The 19,166-nt window shown below is 44.0% G+C and overlaps 1 protein-coding gene across 1 annotated transcript; it reads right to left on the reverse strand.

Annotated features, from left to right (window-relative positions):
- Positions 1-519: 519 nt before the first annotated feature.
- GJA3 (gap junction protein alpha 3) lies at positions 520-18,575 on the reverse strand. Its single transcript, XM_034664951.1, has 2 exons — positions 18,376-18,575; positions 520-3,114 (listed from the first exon to the last, which is right to left on the reverse strand). Exon 2 carries the CDS (start codon positions 3,095-3,097, stop codon positions 1,748-1,750), a length of 1,350 nt encoding a protein of 449 aa, XP_034520842.1. The 5' UTR covers positions 3,098-3,114; positions 18,376-18,575; the 3' UTR covers positions 520-1,747.
- Between the last annotated feature and the right edge of the window lie 591 nt (positions 18,576-19,166).

The following is a 19,166-nucleotide window of genomic DNA, read 5'->3' on the forward strand; positions in this document are numbered from 1 at the left end:
TTTATGGGAAGTTAGCATTTTTCAAGCCAAGGAGATTATCCAAGTTCATTCTGCAGCAAGCACGATGCTCTAATGAATGAGATGCACGCATTAATCTGAGAATGGGAATCGCAGTCTTCTCATCAGGTTGCTGGTGGGTCACTCTTTATGATATAAAACTCAAAGTATGTTTTGGAATGTAGCCCCAGATAAATCATCAGGAAATCGGTGTTGCTTTGCACAAAGGAATGAATCAAATTGGCAAGTGTTTGGTGTTTTGCTGAATAAGGGCTGACAGTACTCAGTGGAAGTTGGAGTGTGAGAAGGACCGGGCTCAGCATTATCACTGTTCATAGGTTTATAAACAAACAGCGACTCAGATACGATAGCAGGGTGTGCAGTACAGAAAATTCTGCCACCTTCCAGCCACACCCGTGCAGAGAAAGAGCCTTCCCTGTCAGTGTAGCAATCCGTGTGGGTGACAAATGGGGCACACGTCCGAAATCAGCACATCCACTTACACAGGAAGTAAAACCCAGATACCTTTATTTACACTTTAGAAAGCAAACAGGCTACCCACAGAGAATGGTTAGGAAACTCAAAGAGTTTTATTTTGTACTGTTAAAAAAAATGTAGGTCATTGATTCATCTGTATAAATAATTTTTCTGGCAAGAGCAGTTAACTTTTAACCTTCCATTCAAAAAACTTCACAACTTCAAGTATTTGAAATGCACTTAAATTTCCCCTGCCTTTATTTTTTATAGTACATTCACATAGCAATTAGCTGACTCATGAGGTCCGAGAATTTCTTTAAAGGAAAGTTCAAATCTTTAGTAGTATGTAATGGGACAAATTAGCATTCTCTTGGTCAGTATTCATTTTAATAGTACTATTTTTCTTTCATTTCTCCTGAAAGAAAGTGGGGGAAAATACGCATACCTGTACAATTCAGATCAAAGCACAAAATATCATTTAAAAAATAAATACCTAAGGCATACCTGCTACACTTTTATTTCAATTTCCTCAGCTGTTTAAAAATTATCTCAAGTGTCGCTGCATTTCTACCTGCTTTCTTACCAGCAACCTCTGTGGCTCTCGCCTGCGCTGAACGACTGCCTCTGGAAGGTAGCTGCTCATTGTCACTTGTCACGAAGCGAACAGTTTGAGATCCTGGGCTTCGCAGGCAATTTCAGAAACTCAAATGACACTATATGGACTTGCTCTAAATCTTTTTTTAGTGCAGTTTGGCAAATATCCCAAATGAAATTCAACTCTAACTTAAAAGTATCAAACAGAGATAGTGCTAAGTTTGTCTATGACTTTCTGGGCTGCCCAGAGGCTCTGGAGAGCTCAGGAATGGAAAACCTAATTGCTCCGAACTGAAGTGACTGCAGACACCTGCTGCTTTACCACAACAGAACAGATACCCACAGAGACAGCAGGAGCCCAAGGCTGGCAGCAACACCTGCGAAGGTGGCCCAGATTACTGGACTCTTGGGTTGTTGTGAATACCTTTAAAGGTCAACAAGCCCCTGCACCTACTTTGCCCCTACCTACCCATCTCAGCAAGCGTTGACGTTCTCCCCACGCTACCTCACAGTGTTAAGAACAGCAAGCATGGACACACAGAAACCTGCTCTCTTCCGCTGGATTTTCCCCTCCTCCACTTCAGTGCTCTCTCACTTTCTCTACCTGCAGACTGGAACCGCACTTTGGTTTTGGTTGCTAGAAAAGAGATTATTATAAAGCTGTCTGGAGAGACCACGGCTAGATGGCCAAGTCAGTCGGTCTGGCCCGACCACCGCTGGCCTTACTGGCCTTGCTCAATCGTCCAGGGTCTGCGGGGAGCAAAGGAGGCGCGTGCATCTCCACTGCAGTGGTCACTGCCTGCTCCCCGTCATTGGGAGTCACTTCCAATTTGCTCTCTGCCAAGCTGCTGCCATTCCCGTTCCCCAACAGGCCAGGCGCGCTGCTTCCTGGGCCATCCTCCTGAGGGAGCTGCTGGGTGCTGCCTGGAGGGCTCAGGGATGCAGAAGTGGATGCTGGAGGGGAAGCCTTCCTCGCAGAAGTCTGCTGCTCGGCCTCCTGGTTGGCCCAGTTCTGTTCTGTCATTAGCAGGTGGTGGTTGCCATTGTAGAATTTGGCAGGGTGGTCCTTCCCGGGTGCCTCGGACAGGGCTGCCATGCTGAAGTCTGTTGCTGGTGGAGGGGCCCCAGGGTAGCCCGTGGCTGTGGCCTGTCCCAGGGAAGAGGCAGAGTGAGTGTAGTAAGGCGGGAATCCGATGGTAACAGTGGGTGGGGCAGAGTGGGAGGGGAGGAGGAGTGGGCTCACACCCCCAGGTTTTGTGGCCCCCACCCTGGATTCAGGGGAGTCTGAGCGATAGTGGTTGGTCATTCCTTGTTTGAGCTTCTTCCAGCCCAGGTGGTAGATCTCCAGCATGTTGAGTAAGAGGGACACGCAGGCCACTGCCAGCATGAAGATGATGAATATGGTCTTCTCCGTGGGCCTGGAGATGAAGCAGTCCACCGTGTTGGGGCAGGGCCACCGGTCACAGCGGTACAGCGGCTTCAGCTCAAAGCCGTACAGGAAGTACTGCCCGGCGATGAAACCCACTTCAAACAGCGTCTTGAAGATGATGTTGAAGACGTAGGTCCGGAGCAGGGCCCCGGCAATTCGAATCTTGCCCCGGTCATCCCGTACTGGCGGCCTGTCCTTCTGGCCGTGGCCGCCGGGCCCACAGCGCGCAGCCGGCCCGTGGTGCGGGCTGTCGCCCTTCAGCAGCTCTTCCTCCCGCTCTTTCTTCTTCTCTTCCATGCGCACGATGTGCAGCACATGGCCCAGGTAGATGAGGGTGGGCGTGGACACGAAGATGATCTGCAGCACCCAGAAGCGGATGTGCGAGATGGGGAAGGCTTTGTCGTAGCAGACGTTCTCACAGCCGGGCTGCTGCGTGTTACACGTGAAGTCCGACTGCTCGTCTCCCCACACCTCCTCGGCTGCGGCGCCCAGCACCAGGATCCTGAAGATGAACAGGACCGTCAGCCAAACCTTGCCAATGACCGTGGAGTGCTCCTGTGCGTTCTCTAATAGTCTCCCCAGAAAGCTCCAGTCGCCCATTGCTTCAGATTGCTAACCTGCAAGGGAAGGTTGCTGGTTAATAGGAAGCCCGCGGCGGGCGAGCTGTAAGTCCAAACACCCCGAGGGGCAGGCCTTGGCGGGTGGCGCGGGCACATCGTTTCCAGGGGAGCTGTAGTCCTATTTCCAAAGGAGGGAGGCGCTGCAGAGCTCTCTACAGCTCGAGCGTGCGTGCGCAGGGGTGTGTGTGTGTGTGTGTGTGTGTGTGTGTGTGTGTGTGTCTCCACCAGCGCGCTGAGCAGGGTTAGATAAACGTCCGCAGCGCCGGCATAACACGGAACTCGTTACACTACCCAAGTGTCGGCATCAAGTAGATGCCCACGGGGGACTTAAGCCCTCTCACTTGAGATGAGGAAACTGGAGCTCCAAAGAGAAATGACTTGCATGAGGAGAATGGAACTCTCCCCTGGCTTCCAACTCCCCATCCTGCTCTCTTGCAGAGCACAGTCTCCAAGGGACCTCTGGGGCTGCCGGTTACACAGCTTGGGTCCGTTCCTAACCTCGACCTTTCTGTACATGTGAGATTACAGCAACTTTCTTCCATGCCACCTTCATAACTTCTGCCACATATTAACCTACCTCTTCTATTATTTACTTTCTTTTTTCATTTTACAAATGTTCCATAAATGGTTAACTCATTGCACATTCCCAGGCAGCAGCCTGTGTCTCCATCTGTAAGATGGGACGATGGTCGTTTGGTCATGTATGGTGAGTTGCTTTCTAGATGGAGGGAGGGCCCACGGGCCTCCTCTGTGAAGGTAGCAGTGTTCTTCACACACAGGGGACCAAGACTGCAGGGCGTCCTCCTTGTCACTACTGCTCAAACAGGTCAGATGCTTCCAACTAGAACCAAAAGAGCTCTGTTCTTCTGTCATTCTTCGCATAAGGAAAGTTGCCTAAGCTATAAGTGCATGTATGAGTTCCAGCAGCCTTAAAGAACACTCTTCTCATTTTGAATTTTAGAATGTTTAAAAATATTAACTTTTATGAATTGGTTCAAAGGCAAATAAGACAAAACTCGACTCACCATGATCTAAAGAAATAGACAAATGTTAACCCTCTCCTAGAATAAACTTTCAAGCCTTTGTTTCGGTCATTTGAGGTCTTTAGAAAACTATTACATTCACATATCTTACCAGCTTCCTTGTCCTATATTGTGACTGGCATCTGTTCTATTTGGCATGTTCTTAGCAGATTAAATATTTTTATTTCACTGAACACGAAACAACCCAATCTTCCACGAAGGATGTCAGGTGCTACACTCTAAGTTGCACCCTGCTTTTCCTCAACCCCAGACCATCACAGTGTCCATAGCCCTAGCCCCTCCCTTCCATCTGCTGGAGATTTTCCTCTGGGGCACAGGACAAAAGCCTTGCACAGTGTGGACCACCCATCAGTCCCTGATCCAACACTCTGGTGATATCAAACTTCCTGTGGTCCCTGGGACTCTGCCTTTACGCCTTTGCACGTGTTAGTTCTTCAACTTAAAACTTGGCCCCAATCCAGGGACTGGCCTATTGACCTATCACTTACCTCCACTCTCCCTTCAAGAGTGGCCAACTCAGGCTAACACAGGGGCCCTGTGTTTTCTCTTCCCCTTATCATGGCCCTGTCTTAATGGCTGTTGCTCCCTTTACATTCCAGGAGGTTCTTTCCATCTTCCTACATCTCCTACCATCTTCTCTTCTTGCTGTCCCTAGACAAGCACAGCCTTCTGAGTTTCTATAGAAAACCACCTTTAACCACCTTGACTGTTTGTGGACTTTCTCCTTTATTCTAGTTTTGAGGTTGGGGTTTGCATGTGTAGCCTTCCCTCCTTGATGTCTGCAGGCAAAACAGTTGGGCAATGTGCATTTCCGGAAGTCTCTAAGAAAAGATCAGTGTGGCGGAATTTAATACTTCTTTCTGTTACCTTCCCAGCCTTGTTGAGCACAGCATAATGTGCTAAAAAGGAGTTAATGCAATGTGCCTGGTAGGTTCTCCCCACATGGCTGGTGGCACATAACACCATGAGGGAGGGTCTGCTTGTCACAGAGCCCGAAATGCTGCTGGCATTTCCCTGCAGGGCAAGGGAGGCAAAATGCTCCACAATGATGGGGGTGTCCCCCACAGTAAAGAAGTGGCCCGCCCCAAATGCCCATTCTGCACCTGTTGAGAAACATGGGGCTAGGTAAGAATCTATTCAACTAGTAAATCAGACGAGGAGGGTAGGGTTGCTGCCTGTGGCATCTTGTTACTCTTCTTTGCTGGCTCAGCCTCTCCAGAGTCCTTTAGGTCCAGGTGCTGCAAAACACTTTTAGATAGGTACCCTTAAAATTACACCATGACCTCTGATTGCAGCCTACAGAATCATAATGTGTTACCATCCACATACTAGCCAGTACTCTGGCAGTTGCCAAGGCTCAGTAAGTACTAAAGATGGGACGACTAAGAGTGTATCTCCTAAATGGGGGTGCCAATGGCTCTGTGTGGTGGCACACACTGGCAAGACCTTTCTGGAAAGGACTTTAGTAATATGTATGAAGAGATATAAAAACCATGATACCTCTAACCTGTAATTCTACTCCTGGGACAGCATACCAAGGAAATAATCAGAGTTTTTGACGAATGGATGAACATGGGTATTTACTGTGAATTACTTATAAGAAGGAATAACTGGAAACAGAAGTGGCCACCAAAGGACAAGTCGTTAAATACATAATAGTGCCCAAAGCTGACATCAGGATCTGGCTTAACCCAGATCCTTCTCCCAGTCTTCCACTACTTTGCTTGCCTCTAATGTGACCGGAAAGGGAAATTCTTGCTTTCCTGCCTCCTTCTGTTGTATCCAGTGAGGTGTAAGAAGTTGTCTGGGGAACTTCTGGGAAAGCTTTTGGTTTCCTAATAAAAGGGCAGATGCTACCTTTGCTGTCCCTTCCTAACCCCACTTCTCATAGTGAGTACAGATGTGATGCCTGGAGCTAGGCAGTCACCTTGCAAGCATGTGTCAATAAGTGTGAGGGAATGGTCGAGAAAGTCCAAGGCACCTGCTGTGACATTGTGGGCCTGCTGGATCAACCCCAACAGCAACCTCCAGACTTCATGAAGGAAAAAACTCTATTTGTTCAAGTGAGGTTTTCTATGGCCTACAAAGAATTCCTAAGTGATACGCTCCCTTTAATTCTTTACAGAATAAGGCTAGGCATAAATGAAAGGCTATGGTTCATTCACAACTATTGATACAAGGTATTCACTAGATACAATTTTTAAGATCATCAATGACATGAAGAGATATTCATGCCATAATGATAAATGACAAAAGCCTAATACAAAACTCTAGTCTGATACCAGATACTTTACACACATTCATATATACAAAAGGAAGAGCAAGAATGATATCGAAATGTTAACCATAGTGTTTCTAGAACTGGGTGATTTTCATATTCTTTTCACATTTCTTTGCATTTTCTGCAACAACATCACATTTATCATCATAAAGGATTAATGACCATGACTTGTGTGTTTCAAAGTTCTAGTTTTTGAAAAAGTCTGATTTCTTTCTCATTGTTCTTTCATTATGGTTTCTACTCCATAGATCTCTTTAATCATGTCCCTGATAAGCACAAAAAAACCCAAATATAATACACGTGACATCGTTAGCCCAATATGAGAGGAGAATGATGCTGGGATCTCCTGAGATGCAACATGAATCCTGACAATGGTTATCACTGATGACACAGAGCGTAAAGTGGATTCCTCTGCCATGGCAGTCTGCTAATTTCTCCCAAAGCAAGGGCCAGGCTATTTGTATCCCGTCACTCACTGCTGAGTCTTACTACTACTACTACACTTCACAGTTTGGGTTTCTACTTTCCCTTTCAAAGTTATACTGTTTCCCCTTGGCCTTCAGGATATGTTGAGTGTCCCTTCAGATCCATCATTGGCTATTTATTCAGTGACAGTCTTGTGCTCAACTCTGGGCCACGCGTTCTGTTGAATACAGTGGAAGTAAAAACATGGTCTCTATCTTGAAATCTATCTGTGGAGATGGGAAAATTCAGGAAAACGGGGAGCTACATGGGTGCACAGGGATTCCAGAAAAAAGGATATTAATATCAGAACATGTAGCCAGGGAAAGCCAGCCAGGAAAGGGTGGCATTTGAGCTGGGTTTGGGAGAGGTGGCTTTGGACAGGGGAAGAGGAACGGGAGTGCATTTCAAGGCCAGAAAGGCATTCCCACGGCAGTGTGACCTGGTGTGGCTGAAACAGGGGCCTTAGTGAGTTTAAATGACTACTTCTGCCCAGAAGAGCTAGACGGGCTGCACTCTGAACATAATAGGCGCTCAGTAAACACTGGTGAGACGAATGAAAGGACATCGAAGGCCACTGAACCACTTGGAGAGCAGGGAGATATACTGAAAGTGCTATTCAGAAAAGAAGGGGCCCTTCTAACAGGGACTCAGGAAGAGTGGTAATCTCTGAGTGAGTGCTGAAGGCCTGGGCTGGATGACGGCAGGGGCAAATGGAAAAAGGAAGGATAGAAAGGAGACACAGTCTGGAGACAAAAATAAAGCAAAATGTAGAGTCTGCCTGGTCAGAGAATGAAAGAGAGAGGCATGAATTAAAGACGAACCTCATATTTCTGAGTCTGAGTGGGAAAATCAGGGGGCCATTTGAAGAGAAAAACTTGGGGGAGCCGTGCTAATTTGGGGTTGGAAGAAAAGATGAAGGCTCTGGCTTTGTGACTGTTCGAATCAAAAGTGGTGGTGGGAGATATGAGTGAAACTGTCCAGGAGGAAGCTGGAGACACAGAATTAGAAAATCTTGGGCAGAGGGTCCACAGGGTAGCCCACCTCTCCAGAGTGACGACGATGGAGCAAAGCACAAAGGACAGACTTCACGGAAAATCCAGGGAAACAGATGAAGAGCAGTGCGGGAAAGGACTCCCTGCCCCCAGTGTGTGCGGTCAGTGCTTCGACGAAGGATGGCAGGACTGACCAAGGGGGTAAGAGCCTAAGACTAAGCAATGACTGACAGCAGCAACCCCTCGATAGTGTGGAGGGAAGGGACCGTCCTCAGTGGGGGCCCGATGAGCTCAGCCAGACAGGTTCACGTTGTTTGGGCTGTATTTATTTTGTTATCAAAATAATATCAAATAATATCAAAAGAGAGGATCCTTTCTTCTTTATAGAATTGACCCCAACATTTAGCTTTGCTGGAGCTACTAAGATTGAATTTTTTCGTTGTACTTTGGGATGCCCGAGAAGCAGTAGAACCCACCTCATCTGCTGGGAATACTGTTCACATCAGAATGCACATTCTCTAAGAGCGGTCAACAAGACTGGAGAACTAGGGTGACACAGAAGTAAGGAAGCCAAAGGAGGACTTTGAAGAAGGAGGTGACTAAGTGTCAGCATTCTCTGACATGTTCTAGACAGATGGACATAAAGAAAATGCCCTTTGATCTCACAACAAGGAAGCCACTGATGGTCTTTAAATGCCCAGTCCAGTGGGTGCACTGGGACAGAAACAAAATTCCAGGCCAGTGGTTAAAGAGGCAGAATGTGGGAGAGTAATGGAGACATGGTATGGAGAGCATTTGTTCAATAAGTCTAGATCTTAAAGGAAGGAGAGACACAAAATGGGTAAAAAGTGGGGGAATGAGGTGCAAGGGAGGCGTTTCCCAGATAGGAAGGGCTGTGGTGTCAGAGATGTGGAGTCATGGGGACAGGAAGATGGAGGGACAGTCAGCCTGCCCAGCACCAGGTTGGGGCAAAAGGGCAGGAGAGAGGCTGAGAGTGCAGGTGTGGGATGAGCGCTCTCCAAAGTGGTGACAAGACTCTTCTCAGCGAGGTCAAGCAGGAGGTCGTCTTCTCAGGCGAGGGCAGGGTTTGAGCTCCTGAGAAGAAAAAAGGTTTGATAACCAGGAACAGGGAGGATGAAAAAGGGACTGGGATCCCTGAGTTCCTTGCCCACCCAAGACCTCACATCTATGTACAAGTTGTGGCCACTCAGTGAGGACGGAGTGGAAGTTACTATGCGTGAGGTGCTCAGTGCTGAGCAAAGCAGAGAAGTGCTGCCTGGTGCAACATACACTCCAGAGGGAAAGACAGTGGACAGAAGAGAAGTAAGAGATGTCAGGTGCTGAGTGCTGTGGTCAGACAGGCACTGGGGGGCAGTGCAGAGGGAAGTACAGGGGGTGCTGAGGAGCGGTGGGCCTCCCTGAGAGGGTGACATCTGAGTGAAGAGCTGGGCCTCAGATATGAAGGACAGCATTCCAGGCAGAGCAAGGCTTCTGGCGGGGAGCAGACCTGGTGTGCTCGGGATGGCGAGGACAGTATGGAGGAAGCAAAGCCAGCCAGGAGCAGACAGGCAGATGAACAGGTCAAAGAGGAAGTGGGGAGATGCACAGGTCACAGCAGACAGAAATGAGAACTCTGGCTTATACTCCAAGTGAGATGAGAATATACTGGAGGATTGGAACAGAAGAGTGACATAATCTGACTTATATCTTCACAGATCTCCTCTGGTTGTTGTGTCGAGAACAGGTGTGGGGTGGAGAGGACAGTGAGTAGGGGTGAAAGCAGAGGGTCCAGTGAGGAGGCCATGCTATAATCCAGAGAAGTGACAGTGGTGACAAATGGCCGAGTCTGTACAGATTCTGAAGGTAGGTCCAGCATGATGTGCTGACAGGTCAAGGGTTGGGTTAGCGTTGAGGAGAGGCCAAGGTTTCTGCCCTGAACAGGAGGAAGGGAACTGCCATTTACCAAGATGAGGAAACCAGAGGAGGTACAGGTTTGGAAAAGGGATGGGAATCATGAGTTCTATTTTGAAAATGTTAAGTTTGAGACACCTACTAGACATGCAACTGTCAAGGCTAGAGATAAACATTTGGGAGTCATCATCAAACCCTGAGACTGGACTGAGATTATCTAAGGGCAGGGGAGAAGGACAAGGAGTCTGAAGACCAAGCCCTGCAGTACTCTAGCATCTGCAAGTTGAGTACAGAAAGAGAAACTTCCCCAAAGAGCGGCTCATTAGGAAATGCAACTTTTAGTTAAGACTCTGGAATGGAATAACACCCAAAATGTATCATTTGTATTCTACTTGATTCTCTTTTATACCAAGGTTTTGACCCTGAAAACACTGTTACTTGGTTTATAAATTAGAGGTAATATAACATGGAGCATGACTAAGCAAATTAATTTTGTGTTAACTGTTTGTGATTGCCTGGAACATTGTTGAGTAGGATTTTGAGAGTCACCTTTAGGCTTAGCCAGAAAGAGTTCTATGTTCCATTAGTAATGTCTAGGGTTTGGTATGAGGCAGTGGTGGCCCAAAGGCTAATTTTTGCCCTCTCTGACTTGGCACAAATTTGAAAGAACATGGTAGGCTGAGCTAGTCACAAATATGATACAATGAAAAATGGCTTATCTAGTCATCTTTTTAGCAGGTGGAAAGACTGTTTTCCATTAGCTTCTTTTACACCTTACCTGCCTATTTCAAGCGTTCACATTTAAGATAATAATGTCCAGATGCCCTGGGACCTAGCCCATGGTATTATGTACTTACCACACTTTTCCCATAATTCTGGTCTGACTCTTTAAAAAGGAAACAGAATTCAAAATAAATTCACTGAAATAACAAAAGACTCTTTCTACTTTTACTCTCTAGAATCAACTCCAACATTTCACTTTGTCGAGCTTCTAAGACTAAAGAGAGAGATGGGAACTAAGCTTTTAAAAGCTGGCCTTATAAAAGCTGGGAGAAGTTCAACCACATCGACAAGCATAAAAGAGGAAAAAATTGAACCTCTGAAGTTTCAGATTAAATAACATGTGACATTGTTTTCCATCTCCAGAAGACAACGATTGATCACACCAACCATCAGGACACCTAATGGCGACAGTTCGAGATATATTTGATATCTGGTAGGACAAATCTCCCAGCTTTGTTCTTCACATTTGTCTAGGCATTTTTTTGCCTTTTATTTTTTCATATGAAATTTAGGGAGAGCTTGTCAAGTTCCACAAAAACCTAAGACTCGATTTTGATTGGAATTGCATGAAATTTATAGATGAATCAAATTTAGCTCTTTACAGTCTGGTTTACCCACCAATAAGCACAACCGATCCATTGATGCTGACCTCCTTCATGCCTTTCAGTAGTGTTTTAGGTTAACGTTCCTAAAGGATTTGCACATCTTTTGTTAGATATATTCCTAATTTATACTCGTTTTTATTTTTTTGTTCCAAATAGTTTTTTTTTCATTATAACTTTTGATTGGTTATTATTGGTACTTAGGAACATTGTTTCTATATATTGATCTTGTATCCAGCAACCTGTTAGAAAGTGTTACTAGTTCAAACAGTTAGGACATTCCTTTGAATTTTCTATGTAACATATAATCATATCATCTGCTATTAAGGACAGATTTGTTTCTTCCTCCCCTAGTTCTAATTTCTGTTATTCCTTTTTCTTGTCTTCTTGTACTGGCCAGAACTCCTAGCACAATGTGGAGATGGTGATATCTTTTCTCATTTTTGTCTTTAACATGAATGCTTCTCAGGTTTTATCATTGAGCATGATGTTTCAACTTTTATCAGGCTAGGGAAGTTTTCTTCCAATCTTTGTTAACAGTTTGTTGGTTTTTGTTTTCTAAGTCATGAATGAGTATTGGATTTAGTAAAATACTTTTCTCCTGCTATTGTGATTTTTAGATGGTGAAGCACCCTATTGGTCACGATTTTATTTTTAATATGCTATCACATTCAATTTGCCACTACTTTATTTTGGATTGTTTGTTCATATCTAAGATTGGTCTCAATTTTTTGTACTACCATTGGATTCTGGTAAGAAAGCTATTTTAGCCTGAAAAATTAAAAATTCTCTGAATCAGTTTATATAAGAATTTCCTATAAAGGAGTTTGGGATTAATGTCTTTTTGAGGGGGCCAGGGGAAGTATAGATTACAAATTCAATTTCATTAACTGTTATCTGCATAAGTTGGGCTGCTATTTCTTAAGTGAATTTCGATAGTTCATATCTTTTAGAAAATTTTCCATTCCATCTAAGTTTCAAATTTATTGGCAAAAAATTATTCATGGTATTTTCTTATGATTTTTAAACTCTGGTATTTGTACTTAGATTCCTTTGTTTAGTTCCAAATATTGTTTATTTGAGGCTTTTAAAATATTAGTCTTACATGAGGAAATAAGGGACTCCAAAAGGGGAATAACTAGAGCAAGATCTTAAGTTATAAATTACATAGCACTTCCTAAATGAGTCACTGAATGCTCACAAAAATTCAGTGAGGTAGTTATTTCACATCTCCCCTGCTATCTGAAAGTAGAACATTCCTATTAAACCTTTCCTAAGCCTAAATGGGATAAAGTAAAGAAGCAATTAGCATTATTTTTATATGGAAACATTTTTGAGCAGTCCCTGACCCCAGAAATAACCTCTCTTAGACTTTTCTGATACCTTAGGACATATCTTGCTAATAAATGCATAAAAATAAATTGAGAAGGAGCTAAGATGCCCTTCGGCGGACGAATGGATTAAGGAAGATGTGGTCCATATATACAATGGAATGTTGCTCAGCCATCAGAAAGAACGATTACCCGGCATTTGCAGCAATGTGGACGGGACTGGAGGAGATTGTGCTGGGTGAGGTGGGTCAAGGAGAGAGGGACAATTGTCATGTGGTTTCACTCATTTATGGAACATGGGAGATAGCAGGAGGATCAGTGGGAGAATAAAGGGAAGAATGAAGGGGGGTAATCAGAAGGGGAAATGAACCATGAGAGACTATGGACTCTGGGAAACAAACTGAGGGCTTCAGAGGGGTGAGGGGTGGGGGAATGGGATAGACTGGTGATGGGTATTAAGGAGGGCACGTATTGCATGGAGCACTGGGTGTTATATGCAAACAATGAATCGTAGAACAATACATCAAAAACTAATGATGTACTGTATGGTGACTAACATAAAAAAATTGAGATAAAGCAAAAAATAAATAAATAAAATAAAAATAAAATATTAGTCTTAAAAAATATTAGTCTTGTTAGTTTTTCTTTTCCTAAAGAACCAATTTTGATATGTGTGAAAAAGAATGAGAGTTTGTTATTTTTTCCAATGTCTTATCGCATATGCTATATTTATAGTATACAGAATAAATCTATAAAAAAATCCCTATGGATCTTTTATTTTTTTAATTTTTTTTAGGATTTTATTTATTTATTAGAGAAAGAGAGAGATAGCAAGAGAGGGCACGAGCCAGAGGGAGGGGCAGAGGTAAAGGGAGAAGCAGGCTCCCCGCTGAGCAAGGAGCCCGATACAGGACTCAAACCCAGGACTCTGGGATCATGACTTGAGCCGAAGGCAGACATTCAACCGACTGAGCCACCCAGGTGCCTCCCCCATGGGTCTTTTAAATAGATAATGTGATTTTAGTATTTGCTAGTATTATTGTAAAATATACATATATAATTTAAGGGTATTCTTTATCTTAGTATAAAATTGTTTATTATTGTATAGTTCCAGGGAATTCCTTATTTTAAATGGAAAAGTACATAGTTTCTATTACTTAACTTTTCAGTAATCTCGCTCTGTATGAGAGTGATGTCTTGCCTACAGACTAAATGATTTAATGAAATTATAAAAGACAAATTTTCTAAATTCTTTATCCATAATTTTAAAGCACTGCTAGAATTAGATATTTTTGTCAGAGAACAAATCTCCAGAAACATGAAATTGTTTTAAATTATACTATTTTTTTAGATTTTATTTTTCAAATAATCTCTACACCCAACATGGGTCCCAAACTTAACAACCCCAAGATCAAGAGTTGCACACTCCACCAACTGCGCCAGCCAGGTGTACCTTAAATTATACTTTTATTCTACTTATTTTATTTTATTACTAAATAAGAATGGATGGGGTGCCTGGGTGGCTCAGGTCATGGTCCCAGGGTCCTGGGATGGAGCCTCGCACTGGGCTCCCTGTTTAACAGGAAGCCTGCTTCTCTCTCTCCCCTGACTGTTGCTCCCCCTGCTTGTGCTCTCTCTCTCTCTGTCAAATAAATAAAATCTTTAAATAAATAAAATAAGAATGGATATAAAACACCTGCTATTCATGTGCTATTATTATCCCTCTATTTTCTCTTTTATGTAGGAATTTTAATTGTTCTTTGGGGGGGTTGGATTTTAAATTGTTTATAAATACCTAAAAAGTCATATGCTCTTTAAGTCTTTACTTGGCTAAGGTAAATATGGTTAATACTTCTCATCCTTAGTCAAAGGAAACACCTCAGTTTTTCTTTTGTTTTTGACATTCTGTGACTGAAAAGCTGAGTTAGAGCTAATTTTAAGTTGGAAGCAACCTAAACAACTGTATTAGTTTGAAAACAAATGTCTTCAATTTTTATATTTAAGAATGACAAAATTAAAAATACACTTAACTTTTTATCCATGGTACTTCTTCTTGAAATACTTGAATAAAATAAGTATTCCTACCAAAAATCAGTATTAAGTTCCCATTTCCACAATTAGAGTTCTAATATTAAGCTAGAAAATTAACAGCTGGTTGGGCTTCAGTTCATTTGACAGGAAAATGTAAATAGTCTGGAGCATAATTAGAAACATGACCGTCTTCCAATACTATTCGTGCCATACTGGGCTTCCTTTTTAAACCCTCCGAAAGTGTTCCCTGTTCCATTACCCTGTGCAGTCCTCCAGTTTCTCCTGTCAATTATTAAATGGCACTAAAAGTTTTTAAAATAACTTTGGTGAAAGACCTAAGAATACCGCTTGAAGTTTTCACTTATTTAAACGCTCTACTTACACACTTTAGTGTAATTTAGCAATGATTTTAATGTATTTCAACATTAGTCCTCAAACTTTTAATAATTGAATAATGAAAAAAATGCCGCTACCCTTGAAGTAAAATTCAATTTACCAATACTTCCTGAAGGGTGGCTTGGGGCAAGGGTAAATAACAATAAAGAAAATTATAGGGGTGCTTTAGCATTAGTGCTCTGAACAGGATCTCGTCCCGTCTAAAACACAGACCAGGCAGTCAGAAAAGTATACCAAGCACTGACTTCATACAGTCTGGTCATTTAAAAAGTAATTTCCCTCTGCAAATCCAAATTACATCCTTCGGGAATCTTGCTCATCCACGGAGGAAATATGGAATCACATCATTTTAGAGCTCAAAGAACCTCAGAAGTGGTCTAGTTTACCCTCTTCACTTTACAGATGGGGATATGGGGATATAGAGGCCCTGAGAGGGTACTGTGATTTGCAGAACGCTGAACAGCCCACAGTGCTGAAGCCAGCATGAAAACTCCTGACTTTTTACTCTTGGTCCTGCGTACCTTCCCCTTCCACGTGATTTCACGGGATCATGCATCAGGCCGATTGCTGAGATTACAACAGCTGCCTTTTTAGTTATATCGCTCTATCACACTTTAAAACGTATGTTTAGAACCATGGGTTAGAGTACATTTTAAGCTTTTGCTCTCTTTCTTCCAGTCCAAAGTGGCTAAAATTGTTAAATATTATTGACATGCTAAGAATAGTCCTGTCACTCCATTATATAAATTGGCATTGTTATTGCAAAGCAAATTCAGATATTATCTTTACTCTTGTTTTAGTGAACAAAACCTCACAGCCTTATAATTATGATATTTTTCTATTGATATTACTGACGCAAATTACATGTCAAAATGTTCTCTATTTTTGCAATAATAATTTCTATCGTATAAATATAATTTCTATAGTATAAATATAATTTCACTTTTCTTACTCAAACCCAATTTAATTAGTTTACAACATAGAAATCTCTTCTATGTTCTAGAATAAAAGATTCATTATAAAGCTAATACAAAATGGAGTTTTACGAATAAAATGAGCGTTCACAGAGATAATCAGGTGATCTGAATGAAAAAATTATGTGATTTTTATTTAGTATCATTAGTTCGTCAACAGTAAATTTAAAGCAAACCACCAAATCTTCAAATTAAAGAAAACGTAAGAGTGCAGAAACTGTTCACATCAACCTTATGAAGTCATACTTTTGAAAACCAGAGATTTTAAAAAAGCAGTAGAGCACTAGCCTAGTTATCATGATGAAGAATTTCCCAACACTGTAAGAGTGAAAATTAATATTAAACTTTGTCACTCTTTTATTCCCTTTATGTATTATATTGAAATGGTAAAAACATACTCTTTTTACAGAAACATGTATGATGTTAATGATCACATGTATTGGACTTTTTTCCCTCTTCAATTTAGTAAACAATTATCAAACACCTATCATGTGTGTGGCACTGTGCTACTAATTAAGAGATGGTCCTTACTCTCAGAAGTTTCATTCACACTCTATGCGTGAGGCAGACTTGCAAAAAAACTAATCAAAATATGGTATGACAAGTGTTACATAGTACTGGTAATGGCCACAACACAGTGGAGCAGAAGAGAGAAGGACGCTGTATGTTAATCATGAGTTTGGCTGTTTCTTAATACAGAGATCCTGGGAATCACGCTATCTGTACAGGGCGAAATATTTCTCAAAGGCCTTTTCACTGTCTAGAATGTTCTGGTATTTCAGTACAGTACAAAAACTATGTGTTTACTCCGTGTATTTATGCACGATACTGAGGTAAAATCCTAAAATTACATATATCCTATTTATTGTGTGTTAGGTGCATGTTCAAGTAATGGTAACATCTGAAAGACTAATTATGGTTTGAATTCTTTACATACATGAGGCTTTATAAAATGGCTGTGATACATACACATAATTATTTTTAAGGCTCAAATGTGCAGTGTAAAAGTTATTTTTGTTAAGAAATCACAACTTAAAATGTAAGTAACTTTCAAGGAAACTGTGTTAAAATTCTTTGTCTTATTTGCAAACAGTGACATTTGGTTACATTTCATTATCTTAAGATGGGTTTAAGCCTGTTAACATCAACTGGTTAACCTAAATAGCATTGTTTAGTTTGTTATAGTAGTAAAGGTTTTGTGAATTACTTTACACTACAGTAACACGTGCATTGCCCTTGTGAGATGCTTATCTCAACATGAATCAAACTGCTGAACCAGTGGAATATATGCCAAATTAGCTGCTGTTTACTTTGCACACACTGACCCTTGGAAAATAAGTCACCCCTTTTCCTCTTCAGTCTTTTAATGTTTGTTTTGCAATACATTTCACAGGACATTGATGGACTGAGAGTGAAGTGATGCACATATCATAAACCATCAATTTGAATTCTTGAGTAATATAAACCAAAGCATAATTCACATCTCAGCTGTTGGTATATGACCATTTTTAAGTGAAATATTTTGGCAGTATCTTAGTAAAGTAAAAACTGGAGAACTCCACTTGTCTAAAGCCCCAGTCACCAATATTCATGAACTGGGAGCTCCGCAAACTGGGGTGAATTCTGCTCACTAGAGCGTAGAGTAGACTACCAGGCAGATACACCCGTGTCGCTGGAATCACTCTCAGAACAGCCTCTGAAAGAGGGGATTACGGTAGAATGCAGAGAAGTGTTTCCCACTCTTCTGTAAATTCTTTATACTCGAACACACCATAACCAGCGTATGGGTCAAGAAATTAGATCGTGGTACTTATATCTAAAGGGTTTCTTAAAACAACGACAACAGCAAAAACTTTCGAAAAGTTTCTTAAAAGAAGTAAGCGAGCCAACATCGCTCCTAAAAGACACCAACACGACTGCAGAATACGTGGCCGTGCTAAACGCCGGCAGATAGTTGAACTCCATTCCTTGAGGCTGTGGTATTTGTTGAGAGCATTCAAGTATTTAAACAGTCCTTAAGATCCCTTGGATCTGAAGTTCTAGAGCCACTCCTGCTTCCCCACTCAAGGGGGTAAACACCGTCAAAAAAGTTTCAACCCAGCCTTCCGCCATCCACCAAGGAAAGCCACTAAGCAGATGAGAACTGGAGCTCCGCAGAGATCTCCAGGAGCAAAGAAACATCAATGACTCCCCAAGTTCTCTAGAAAGTTTCCTGAGCCCCGCTCTCTAGCCCTACCGCTCCCACCACTTCCGAAAGATTCCCGAAAAGAATTCTAAGAGGCCGGGAGCCGAAAACGGGCAGCGGGGCTCGGGCTCCGGCTCGCTCTGCCCCGGCCCGCCCGAGCCCGTCTGGGGAGGTCGGAGGCGCCGGCGTCCGCCCGTCCTTCCGCCCCGGGGCTGACCCGGCCGCCGGCCCCTGAGCCACCGGGACGCCCGGCCCTGAGCTTACCCCGCTCTGCCGCGGCGGCGACCCGGGTACGCTCCTTCTCGAGCAGGGCTCCCGGCCGCTCTGAAAAGGAGAAGTTCTCTTACACGTGCGGTGCAACTTAACGCGTGCGCCCCGCGTAAGGGCCCGGCCTCCCTGCCCCGGCGGCCATCCCCGCGGCCCCAGTGCGCCCAGCGCTCGGCGCCCCCAAGCCGCAGCCCCGGCAGCCGCGCCACGCCCCCGGCCGCCTCCACCTCTGCCTGGGGGCCCCGCGGGGGCGGTGCCAGGGCGCAGCGCAGGGCCCCAGCTCCGCCGCCCTGCGGCGCCCCGCATTCTCACCCCCCGGCACCCCACCTCTCGTTCCCCATCCTGCACACCCACCTGCAGCCGCTTCCCACCTCGCACCCGCAGTCCCCATCACGTCTCGCCAAGCCTGCACCTGCACCTATACCGCGCATACCGTCACACCGCACCTGCACCCCTCACCCCGCACCGTATCGCATTGCCACTCGTAGCTGCACCCGTCACTCTCCAACCGTCCGGCTTCCCACCCGCACCTGCATCCCGCGCCCCACCCACAAGAGCGCCCTCCTCGGGATGTGGAGCCTGGGGCTCTTTCCCGCCGCCGGACTCCCTCAGGCCTCGCGTCTGTCTCCACTGAAAGCAGGAAGCCAGCGAGGGACCGCGGGAGAGGGCGAGAGAAGGGCGCACAGGTTCCGCCCTGCCAGCCCCAGGGGTGCCCCTCGCGCGCACTTGCTCCCGCCCCGCGATCCAGCTCACGCCTGCCCTCGCAGGGCGGAGGGGCAGCTCTGGGG

This window comes from Ailuropoda melanoleuca, chromosome 7 (genome assembly GCF_002007445.2).
Source record: "Ailuropoda melanoleuca isolate Jingjing chromosome 7, ASM200744v2, whole genome shotgun sequence".
Lineage (NCBI taxonomy): Eukaryota > Metazoa > Chordata > Mammalia > Carnivora > Ursidae > Ailuropoda > Ailuropoda melanoleuca.